The sequence below is a fragment of the Sturnus vulgaris genome, chromosome 1 (genome assembly GCF_052056855.1).
Source record: "Sturnus vulgaris isolate bStuVul1 chromosome 1, bStuVul1.hap1, whole genome shotgun sequence".
NCBI lineage: Eukaryota > Metazoa > Chordata > Aves > Passeriformes > Sturnidae > Sturnus > Sturnus vulgaris.
The window spans coordinates 59834199-59847038 of record NC_142243.1 but is presented as its reverse complement, the minus strand read 5'-3'; the positions used below and the strand labels follow the sequence as shown (position 1 = coordinate 59847038).

At 38.3% G+C, this 12840-nt stretch overlaps 1 protein-coding gene across 4 annotated transcripts in view; it reads left to right on the top strand.

Annotated features, from left to right (window-relative positions):
* POU6F2 (POU class 6 homeobox 2) overlaps positions 1-12840 on the top strand; it is a 324363-nt gene that overhangs the window by 272067 nt on the left and 39456 nt on the right. For all 4 annotated transcript variants that reach the window (XM_088167824.1, XM_088167813.1, XM_088167808.1 and 1 more), the window contains exon 7: positions 9279-9485. In XM_088167824.1, the coding sequence (XP_088023950.1) occupies positions 9279-9485 (207 nt within the window). The remainder of the gene's footprint in view (positions 1-9278; positions 9486-12840) is intronic.

Below are 12840 nucleotides of genomic sequence, written 5' to 3'. Positions count from 1 at the left end.
GGACAGAATGAAACATCATTAAGCTTTCAAAGTCATTTTCCCAAAATTTAATTTTGTTTCCTCAAAAGAATTTATCAATGCAAATTAAAAAGAAATCTAAAAGTCTTTGAGGTAGCCAAATTTGCCATAAATTTGCAAGACTATAATGCTTCTAGTGGAATAACTTTTCAGGAATGGCATCATAAGATAAACAGTGACAGTAGTGACCACCTGCTGAAGTCAGTGTCATCTCCTTAACTGTCCATGTAAACCAAGTTGAAAGGAACAATCAGGGGAAAGAAATAAAAGTATAATACAAGAAATAATTCTGCTCATCCAGCCACAAACATTGCCAGTAGTGTGCCACACCCTTTTAAAAAAGAGTAATATTACAATTTAAAAAATTAAACCCACACTATTTCAGTGAGAACTGTTTGGCAGTGGAATGGACGTTATCTTGTTCATATCTGTGCAATATCTTCATGTCTCAGTAGCAGCTCTTATTTAAAAACCACAGGATCATACAGCAAACACTGAACCCTGCCTCCCTCATTCTGGCTCCTCACCTCTCCACAGCATCTCTGTAGTAAGCCTGTACACTGCCATGCAGCACCAAAGTAGCAAAGGTAGTTCCAAACAAGCTGATAATGTCACCATGGCATGGAAGCAACCTAATCACATTGGCACACACTGTGCTGGGCCCAGTTAGGCTTGGTGAGAAATGGGAATTAGTTTCCCAAGCTATCCTTGAATGGCTCATTGTGGCACGTGTTATGAAGTGTAGGGATTCCTGCACTTTCTTGTGCTGTGTATCCAGTGTGTTAGGTTCTGATGTGGTTGGAAGCAAGTCCACTCTTTATGCTCTGAGAGAGAAGTAAATAATGTTATTGCTCAAAAGAGACAATCCTTGTTCTAAAGGAGTCTAAATCTAGTTTGTAATCTAAAAACACAAATTGATGTTTGGGTTCGCAGCTGCAGCCCAGATACAAAGCTTGAAAATGTTGAAAAATTTTGATTCAGAGCAGGGATTTCTTGTCTCGGAGATGTTTGATACTTAGTTGATATTGAAATCTTCAGAGAAGCCAAACAACAGTGGTACTTCTCTAGGCACACAAGAAAATTGCAACCTGCATGAAAAGAAAGTAGTGTGAATGAGTATTTATGAAAATATTTTCATCGTAAGTAATTTTAGAAACTGACACTTCTGGCCCAGTTGCTATGCATTTAATTCCTGAGAAAATTAATACTATTACTTTTGTTTATCAGGAGGATTTGCCAAAACAACCCCAAAACCACACATACAGAAGTGTGTTTGCTTGTACACAACCTACACGGATCTGCACGGCAATCAGAAAAGTTATCTGTGGCTTGGGAGACAAGCAGTAAAATGCTAAAAACAGTTAGATGTGAATTCTTTAAGTGATCATTAAATATGATGAGAAATTCTGGCTGTTTTTCCATAACAAATATGATAGTATTGACTGTCCTGTCATAACATATCATGGATCTGTTGTCATAACAAACCAAAATATTGCTAAAATATTTTATACTAGACATCCATCATATAATTTTAAATAATAAGTATTTTCATAAGAATCTCACTAGCTGATTTTCAGAAATACTTAGGACCTGCAAATCTAATTAAAATCAACAGCTTTGTTGCTCAACTCAGAGAACTATGACCTCTAAGGGTCCTGATGCCTGATTTAATTCTTGCTTTTAAAAGGAAGTTAAATCTGATAAGCAGATTGCTTAAAAGGGACAATTCAGCAGACACTCAATGTAATTTTTAGTCTTTAATTTGATAATTATATATATTTGGATTTTTCTAATGAGAAAATATTGTGTTATTCATGTTTGATGAAAAGACTATTTTTTATGACAGTAGATGTGCTCTTTCTACCAGAATATGATCGTATTTGCTTAAGAAACATTTCACCACATAATTCCTACAGTGATGACAAATTCCTGTATAGTTTGATGTTAATATACAAACGTTATTTTCTAAAAAAAAAAAAAAACCCAAACCCAAAAAAAAAAAAAAAAAAAAAAAAACAAACTGAGAAAATCAGGCAGAATGTTGGACTCAATGTTCCATTATGATGCTTACAAACAATAACCTATCCAATATGTTGAGTGATATATGAACAATACTTAACCTTGAAAATTACAATTCCTTACATAAAATGGTGACCCAGGAGTATAGTTTCAGAGGTGCCTGTTTCCAGTATCACTATTTGATGCCTTTTTCTCAAAGTAGAATTTTGTTGTGCTATCTTTTTGAGTTGTCATTAGGAAAAACAATGCAGCAAAGGAAATTTGCAATCTTTGCATGAATTAGTACCACTTGTAATTTAAAAGACACAGGCAGCCATAGTTTCATCCTGTCTGTGGTTCAAGAATCATATTGTCATAAGTCCAAGGAATGAGATGGAATAGCATTACTTTCAAAAGAAGTCTGAGAATTATGTTCCTTGTATTCATGATTCCAGTTTTTCAATGTGTAGATTGGCAGCAGATTGCATATATGCAGTATAGTGCATATAAATAGCTGGGTTAATAGATATTGGTAGATAAGAAGTGATATGTATTTTTAAAAATATCTGTGTCTATGTGTTTATAATTTATATAGATATTGTATACATATACATTTGGCTTGGAGGAGACCTTGAAGATCATCTCGTTCCAATCCCCTGCCATGGGCAGAGTCAGCTCTCACTAGACCAGGTTTCTCAGAGCCCCATCCAGCCTGGCCTTGAATGCCTCCTGAGATGGGGCATCCACAGCTTCCCTGGGTGACCTGTTCTCACCACCCTCATAGCAAAAAAATTTCTTCCTAACATCTTCTCTAAGCCTCCTCTCCCTAGTTTGAAGCCATTACCTCTTGTCTTGGATTCTTTGTCCTACACGCCCTTGTAAAACTGCCCCTCTCCAGTGTTTAGACACCCTTTATATACTGAGAGGCTGCTGTAAATTCTCCCCAGAACATTCTCTGCTCCAGGCTGAACAGCCCCAACTCTTCCAGCCTGCCTTCATAGGAGAGATGCCCCAGTCCTCTGATCATCTTTTTGGCCTCGTCTGGAGCTCTGAGGTCCCTGTCTTTCTTGTGCTGATGACTACAGAGCTGGAGGCAGCACTCCATTGGGTTTGATGAGGGCAGAGAGACAAACGCTTCTCCCGAAATCTTCTGATACAGCTCAGGATGCAGTTGGCCTTCGGGGCTGCAAGAACATGTTGCCAGGTCTCATCCACCAGCACCCTTATGTGTCTATGTGTATGTGGTAGTTTGTCTCATTTTGCTGAAATTTTTTTCTGTTGCTTTTTTTCACTTTTCTCCTGTTTTTCTGTTTTCTTTTTAAGTTGTTCTTCTGTTGTTCAGATCTGAATAATTAACTTGCAATATTTAAAGAGTTATAACATTGATCAAATTGAAGAGATGTTTATTTTGATGATACTACTAAAAATACTTAATATTTCCTTTTTACACTTAAAGACTTTTTCAGATGAAATCCCATAATTTGCTTTATGTTAGCCCTGGCTGACAGTAGAAACAAACTAGTGTACTTGGTCTTTAATTTTACTTACACTTCAGAGCAGAAACAAAGGCAGTTGTTGAACCATCCATTTGGCTACAGTTTGTAATATTCCTTTGGTTATGCTGGGAAAACAATGAAGCAGGGCACCATCCCTGTTTCTGATGAGAGGAGAAGAAGAAGAACTTAATAAAAAAACAGTTGTGCCATATTAGAGCATCGTGGTAACTTCACCTAATGTCAAGACACAGTGGGTTTATTAGGAGCTACATGGAAATACTCACTACTGGGAAATCATCTATTGGTCTGTCACAGAGTTAGGCAAAATCTGGTTTTCTATCTGCAGTTTTGCAATTAGACATTTATCCCCAGAAGTTATGAGCAATCACTCAGCTTCTGTCCACGTTTTCAGCCTGTGTGTTACAACAAAGTAAACCACAAAGGCAATAATATGAAGGAAGGATAAGAATGGATTTTTAAAATGTCCTTCTTTCTTAAGAATCGCTTGTTCACAGGATCAGATTTTTAAGACATCATATGTTTCTATTTCATTTTTAAGAAGAAACCTTTACTGAGCAAGTCTGAAATCTTTTTAAAGGTACAATACTCACTAAACTTCAGTTAATCAGTGCTAGGCACTGTGCACAGTGCATTACACTACCACTGTAGATAATATTCACAGAAATGATTGATATACTGAGGATTTGGGATTTTTCTCTCCGTGGTCAGCTCCATTACTTGGGATTTTACTTTCACTTTAATTGTGTGCTAATCTTTCATTGCAGATAAATTTGCAGTTTGCAGCAATATGTAGGCAAAGACCACTGGGCCCACAACTGGTATGAAGGTGGAGGTTGACAAATTAATTTCATGTGCAAGCCAAGCCTTACAATTTTATTGCAGAAGTCATCTTGGCAATGGTAGGTTCAAGTTGTAAGGTCTGAGAAATCTGATATCAGATATCTTGATATCCTAGGGTGCTAAAATCACACTAATAGATTAATCAGTAGAAAATGTTCAGATGGTGTTCAGAAGAAATTTTGGGTGATTTTAAAGTTAGAAACAAACAACTGACTTTTAAAATTTAGTTAATATTGGGAAGCAGAAAAATACTAAATTAATTTCTGTAAAAACTGCTCTCTAAGCAGCTTGATACAGCTGATGTATCTATTAATCCATGAACAAAAAGGAAAGAAACATACTGAATACTTGAAGTGATAATCTGACTCCACCAAGGATTCTGCCAACACTCTGTCACTTGAAGAAGGCCAGAATGGCAGTCTTTGTGATTAGTAGAGGAGGACGAAAACTCTGTCTCTATAAAAAAAGTTGAAGTCTGAATTTACATTAAATATCTCAGTACAGTTTTCACCTGCACTGCATTTTGTACCTATATGAGGAACCTGCAACTCAGAAAGATACAAACTGGTGTAATTTATTTTAATCAACATTGCTATGCAGATTACTGTGCCTGACTCCATTAGAGAAGCTTTGACAAGGGGATCCCTTGAATTAACCCTTGGGCTTTCAAAACTGTCTGATTGCTGTTTTGCACCTGACACCTGTTTTACAGCTCCTTTGTGAACAGTGTTTGCTTTCAGTTGTATGATGTATAAAAGGAATTGTAAAAGACACACAAAAAACTCTTAAAACTTTCGAAATTCTATTTTTGTAGCATGAGAACTTTTAGGGATGTGGGGTTTTTTTCTTCAAGAACATCTTTGACAAGCAGGATTGTTTACGAATTTGAGTCCAAGCATTCTTACAGGGTAAGAAGCCTGTTCTGCTTTGTCTCAGACAAGACACAGCATTGTGGATTTCTCAAAACATTGTGGAAGTGTTCAAGGCCAGGTTGGATGGGGCTTTAAGCAGTGTGGTCTAGTGAAATACATCACTGCCCATGGCTGGGGAATTGAACTACATGGTCTTTAAGAGGCCCTTTCCAACTCAAACCATTCTGTGTGACTCTGTAAGTATCTTGTGGGATGAGTCCCTGTCGCATGTTATTCCTGAACCATCTTTGAATCTAATCTGAAGTAGCAGCATTTCCTAGAAAGGAGCAATGCCTCCCGACGAGGGAAATCACTGGCAATTAAATAGTCTGTACTGTAGCACGCCAGTGCCTCAAGCCTGTGGCATGGCCTTGTTTTATTTCTTGACAAAATTCAAATGTATCAAAACCATAAATTGTCTTCAACTTTTACGATAATTTAAGAGGACAGATTAGCAAGGCCCAGGGTGAAATTTCATACCAAAATTAGAGGGAAGAGGGATCTGGCTCAGCATCACGTCAGTCACACAAGGTTTAAGGAAGGGATCCAGTTGTAGTCCTTCTTATGTGAATCAGTGAGCAATTAGGATATTTAGGAAGGGTACTTGGACAAGGGGGAACTTGAAAGGGGAAGCATGAATTTTAGCCATCTCAAAGCTGCATGTAATAATGACTAGCCCTGTTGTTTAAGTAGAGACAAGTGGATATCTTTTTCTTAACCAGACAAGAATTTACTTTGGTAAAAAAGGAAATAAAATCTTCTGAAAGCTCAGTAAGCTTCTGTTTCCCATTAAGATTTACCCTTGGGTCCTACAGTAACACCCCTGAGGGCAATTGCTCACTTGCCCTTCTGGAATACTTCTCCCATCTGTGTTTTTCCTGCTCCATTTCTGTCTGAGTGCATGTACAGCACACCATGTACAGTATGGCGTGTGACACACATTAATACATATAGATAGCCTTCTGCTTCTGACCTTACAAACTGTCCACTTCAGCATTGTCATTCTATGAAATGTCCAACTATAGTCCAAGAAATGCATTTTAAATGTGAATGCAAACATTTCTATTACTGATAAGACCAACACAGCATTTTTTCTTTGCTGGGATTAGGACCTTGATAGTTAAAGTTACATTGGAGTAATGACAGTCCAAGGTTGCGTCCTTTACAGACATGGCAAAGGAAGGGGAGGCCTTTGATATGTCTCTGCTGATAAAATTAAGAAGGATTATTTCTTGTGTTTGGTGAGATTATATTAAAAGTGAAAGAATATATTTGTTACCCATAAATATGTTAGGTCACAGAGACTGGGAGATATTTACGTGTTGCACTGCACTGCAGTTGTATTTCATTCATGGTCAAAGTCTGAGTTTAGAAAACAATTTGAGATCTGATAATGATGTAAATAAATGCCTCTCTCCTCAGTGAACAGCCATCTTCTCACATGAACAAGAAAGCAGTTGCCATTCAGCTAGGGACACCTAAAATTAAAATAAAATAAAATAAATAAAATAAAATAAAATAAAATAAAATAAAATAAAATAAAATAAAATAAAATAAAATAAAATAAAATAAAATAAAATAAAATAAAATAAAATAAAATAAAATCACTGTGATCTGCAAAGAGAAAATCTCAGGAAATTTCAGCTTAGAAGGCTAACTCTGAATATGCTTCACCATGCTTCACTTTCATGCTCCGTAAAATGGGGGTAATAATCTTTATAGATCTGTCTACCTTTTAGCAATGCATTAAGAAGTTAAATTGTATCTTTACAGTCTTTTGAACAGTCTTGATATATGCATCTCTTACAATACAGCTTAGTAGGTGGGCTTGCCATTTCATCAGATTCTCCCACAGGAGAGCTGTCCTGCTTTACTTTATGGTTCTCTGGTCTTCCCGTGCTAGGGCCTTCTAACTGGGCAGGTTTGGTAAATCAGTGATGACTTCAGCACCTACCACTTGTTGCCTGAGCTGCCACAGGCAGCCAGGTGCACTCTTCTTGCTCCAGGAGTCAGTTTAGGTTGTCACCCAGTACTCCACGGCTGAGCCTACCTAGAGGCACATCGATGGGTGTGACTGCTGAAGGAGCAGCCACTCATGAGGACTCTGTCACTCCATTGAGTGGTATCTTAGCCTAACAATGGGAGAGGATGATAAGAGCCACCTGCCCCTCCTACTATGCCTGAATTACTTGGATATGTTTGCATGGTGCTTTTTAAGAACGGATTTTTTGGGATTGTTGTATGTCCCCTCTGGTGATTTCAGTAGGCAGAGGTCTTCACATATCTGTTACTCTTCACCATGCCTTTCAACTCTATTCATTTTATATCCATAGCAAGAGTTTCAGTGTTGTTCCACTTTTGCACTCACACAAAGCTACTTAGTAGTCTGCCCAAAAAGCTAACTGATGCTTTCACTAAATAGTTATTTTAGAGCTAATTTTACACTGTATTGGATAGGATCCATTGATACAATATAAATTAATTGTTGAAATCAATAGGAAAGTAATATGTTTTATATATTTGTGTGGGCAAAAAAACTTGCTTTTGAGTTTCATTAGGAGCACTTCAGCCTATTTTCATGAGAAAACTACTCAGTGTCTAGTGCTATGTATACTTCTTTTTCTCTTTCCATCCATTCAGCTCTCCATACCTACTTAATGGCTTTGAATCAGCTGATTAATTTCTATAAAATTTTTCAGAAACAAAGAGATCTAAAAAGATGACTAACCTCCCAAATGGAATGAGAACCAGCAGACAGACTGTGGAAAACTACCCTGCTTCTGTCTCCACTGAGGAAAAAGAAGGAAAGCTCAGTCATAATCCACCCTCTTTCTCAGCAGCCCAGTGGGTCAATATGTGGTCAGGTACACAGGACAATTGGGATCATACTAGTGGGAGTCAAAATGGACAGCACAGTGTGGTGAATGCTGAGGATAAAGAGGAAGAAGCAAGATTTCTGGGAAGGGCAGACTGGAAGTCTTATAGTGGGGTAGATGTTTTCAGGGAGGCTATAATAAAGAGAGAGGAGAAGGTGGAGGAAATAGAAATGTGCCATGCTTTTTATATTTTTTTTTCCTGTTGCAGCAGTCCTATGACTCCAGCTTCATATGTTGCTGTTTGAAAAAAAAGAAAAAGTTTGGGTTTAGGCCCAAGTTTCATCAGAAGTTTATTTCAGATTCTCTAGTACTTGTAAAAAGAATCTTGCAACAGCATAACTTTTTCCAGCCTAGCAGCTTATTGACTGACAAGCTTTCTTACAACATCTGTTTGACATGTCATCCTAATATTAGTTTTACCGGCACATTCGCATTTTAGGAAATCACTGTATTCTCAAGTCTGAGATGTCATAAGTGTCTCTTTCTGCAACTACTTGCCCCAGAAATGTTAGCTAATATATTTTATCAAACATCAGCCCCCCTGTTGCGTTGTACTTCATAGCTGTCATCCAAAACCAGCTGCATTTTTATGAACATATCTTAATAAGGCATGCCCTGAAAAGTACCCGTATCCCTTTTTATCTTCCTGAGATCACATGGGAGTAATAGGTGGTCATCTAGAGTACCAGGTATCAGAAAATCAAGTAAAATTACATAAGCCCCATCAGTAGCATTATATGGATGATGTAGAAAGCAAGACAAAAAGACTGATACTTTTATCTATTTCACTCTGTGTTAAAATGAATAGTGGAAACAAACCATGATCCAGGGCCCAGAGTGTGGCCCAGCATTTGTTTCATGCACTCTTAGGCCACGGCAGATTTGCAGCAGATGACAGTGGACAGCGGTGAAATGTACAGGTGATATGTGACGTGACAAATGCATTGGAAAGTCCTCATCTCCTCAGTAAAGGAATGACTGTTTCCCACCCTCAGCCTGTTTTACTAGTTAAACTGTGCTTTTATCACCTAAGTTTGATTCAACGTGCAGAATATAAGGAATTAAGTACGGCAAGTATGTGTGGCACGCATGCATTGTCCCTGTGTTGTTTCTTCCAGATTATTGGAACAATCCCACTGATGCCTAATCCCGTCCCGTCCAGCCAGGCGGCAGGTGGAGCTCAGGGACTTCAGGTGCAGCCGATAACTCCACAGTTATTGACCAATGCCCAGGGTCAGATCATCGCCACTGTCATCGGCAACCAGATACTGCCAGTGATCAATACCCAGGGAATAACGCTCTCGCCGCTCAAACCAGGCCAGCAGGTAAATTGTCTGTAGCCTCAATGGTTATCAAAACAGACTCACTGAAAGAAACTTTCTGCTCCTCACAGACACTCTCGTGGCCTCTCTAAAAACCCTCACTTCTTTACCATTTTTAGTAACAAAAATTAATTCTGTCCTGCGTAACGTATTACTGCATACTATATATGTAGTAACTAATAATGTCATATTATATCATTTATTTATACATTCAAGGATTATCCATTTATTCTTTCCTTTTCAAGGTCAGTATAGGACCAACTGAGATGTTTTCTGCAGTGAAAATGCAATAGGAATATGAGCCAGAGGAGACCCACCTGGCCTTTAAAGCTCAGCTCCTTAGTGGTCATCTAGAACATTGGGGCTTGAAATTATTTAGAACATACATGGAAAGCAAGGAAAAATATAAAATCTTATTTTATTTCCTCACTGGAAAATCCAGTATGATTGCGTATAATTGCATAGGCAAAAAGTATTCTGCAGAAATTTTTACTCAGTGTAAGGTTGCAGGTAGTTGACAGATTTAAGGATGGATCCAGTGACCACACTGAGGTCAAAAAATGCCTCTGTAGCTCTTCTTAAAGCACTCTAGAGTCAAATCCATTCGTTTTTTCTCTACGTCTGTAGAGAAAGGAATTGTAGTCCCACCTTTTTTCTCTGAAAGAGAAGAAATTGAGGACAGAAAATACATAAAATGTGATTGTCAAAGAAGTACTTACAAAAATGTTCCTCACTTAAATATCCAGCTTAGCATTCCTACTGCTGGTAGTGCTTGTTTGCCATTCCTGCTGACACCTCCAGGCACAGGGAGCAGCTTCTTGTATGCTGCTGAGTATCCCAGGCCACCTGAACTCCAAGCTGACGATTTTTATATATTTTCCTTTTTTTAAATTTAGAAGTAGAGAACCAGTGGATTTCTAATGTCACTTTTTTGTTTATTCTGAAAACATTTCACATCCCATTGGTTACCTGCTTTTTTCCCATCCCATCCTTTGTAGTATCTAGCATGGGCATTTTCCAAAGCACTTGTCATTTATCTAACTCTATTTTCTTTAATGGGAGTGTACTTACACTACTGGCAAATGCTTTTGCAATGGTTGCATATACATGGTTTCAAACAAAGCTGAATGGATCTGAGAACAGGCTCCATGTTCTCCACCACAGGAAAGCCTGACAACGAAATATGAAACTCAACAATTCACATTTGGTTTCCTGGGGGTGTGTAGGATGAGGGGATTTTTTCTGAGCCTGTCCCCTGAAGGGATTAGATCTTTTCCTCCATTATTGGGGAAGCACTCAACTATCATAGCAATCCTGAGATCCCGTTTGACACTCATGAAATTTAGATGTAAATAGGAGGATAAAGGACCTGTATTATTGCCTGAGACATTCTCACATGCAGAGCAATTCACCTTCTGAGTCCTGCATCAAAGCAACCTCTTCCACTCAATGTCTGCCAGTAGTGTCCGTGGGCAGAGAGGGCACAGAGGTGCAATATTTTCTGCACAGCTTGTGGCACTGGGCTCACATAAAGGGAAAAACTGAAAGCTTCAGCTTGCTGAATGAGCAGGGGTGCAAAGTAGAAAGCAATGTTGAGCCACATTATGCTGTACTGCACTTGTTCACCCAACCTGTGTGCAGGGATCAGCTGGCAGAAATATCAGTGTGCAGTGAGCTGGTTGTGTCCAAGAGCCGAAGATGCTCCCCAGTAAGCTGGTCTGCCCAGCAGTGCTATGGAGGTAGAAAACATTATTTTGCCACTACTATTTTCACAGGGTTCAGCCCCTGTCTCTTTCTTACATGGAGTCCTGTGGTTCCAGGGGTTACAAGAAGGGCCGCCAAACAGCACGGTCTCCTTACCTTGAATCAGCCTTTCCTAAGTTTAGTCAAGACAGTATTTTTGATCAGGGAGTGAAAAAAATGTAGTGCAAATACTATATGAAAAAATAGTACAGGTTATCGTTTTTATAGGAACCACAGAAAATTATTTCTATGTATTTGTGCTCCCTCTACTGGCGCTTCTGGTTTTACTGAAAGAAGTCAGACCAAATTTTGTCATGAATTTCAGTGGGAGCACAAAAGATGTGTGAGAGCTAGATTCCTCATAGGAATAATGCTGATGGACAGCGAAAAACAATTGAGCTAGTACTGTACAGTGTTGTATTATCTGGAAAGTGAATAGATTTGCTCGAAGTTTAAGGAAAGGATTTCTTTTATTGCCTGGGTAGACACTTAGTCTAACTGTAGCATTTGGCTAATGATAGCATATTAAGTCCTAAGGTTTAAAATATCATTTTCAAAAGAACTGAGTGAGTGCTTCAAATCTGAGGGCTTGGCAGGAATTCAAAATGTTTTTGAAAATGGTGTCACACAGCATTTGGTGTCTTCTAACCTGATGAAAGAAGCTTCAGCAGGGGGAAAGATTACAGCACAAGTTTGGGGAAAGTTTTTAGCATGTCTTGAAGAAATAAATGCAGGAAATAAATAATGTAGTAAAAATGTTCCAGTAACGGATAATCCTAGTTTAACTTTCAACTTGTCACTTCCTTGGAAACTAAGTACTGCAGGAGAAAAAGAGCAGTGAGAGTGAGCTGCTGCTTGTTAGCTGAGTCACAATAATTGAACCTTTGTAAACTATTCCAGTTGCTAAGTAATGCATGCTAGTGCTTACTTTTTCCCTGATGACTGAAGACTTAAATGCCTCGGATATTGTTGTTAGTCAGCTTTACTTATGTAGACTATATGCCTTATTTATTCATACAACTTTTTCAGACATGACAGGCTAAAACCTCAATGTCTCCTAATGGAAATGAGTTCACAGAATACTTACATGCAGTGTAAAGCAGTGTTTCTTTTTCTGCACTGTGAATGTACACAAGCAAGTCTGATGTAGTCCTGTTCTTCCTGTATTTATGTTCTTCCTGATTTATGTTCTTTAAACTATCCACAGTAGGGATTGTTCCTCTTCAAATTACACCAAGTAGGTAAAACTTCAGGTATTTTACTATTTTCCAACATTTTGCCAATCTAAGGAGCATCTGTGCACACACCAAGAATTCTCCTAGAAATTGCAATGGCTTTCTAAAGCAGGCAGCTGTTTGCACTCCTGTTTTATTCTGTATCTTTTTTATCTCTGTTCATAAACAAGTTTTTCTTTGCCTTTAATAATTTTTGCTGTTCATCCCCCAGCCGTTTCCACACTAATCTCTTCAAGATTTTTTGATCAGAACTGAATGCCATGGTCACAGGGAGGATGCATCCCTGTTTTACATAACAAGATATTATTTTCAGCATTATTTCCTTTTGTTATCTCAACACAGCCTAGCATCCTGCTTTTTTCTCTCTGTTCATGGAACAG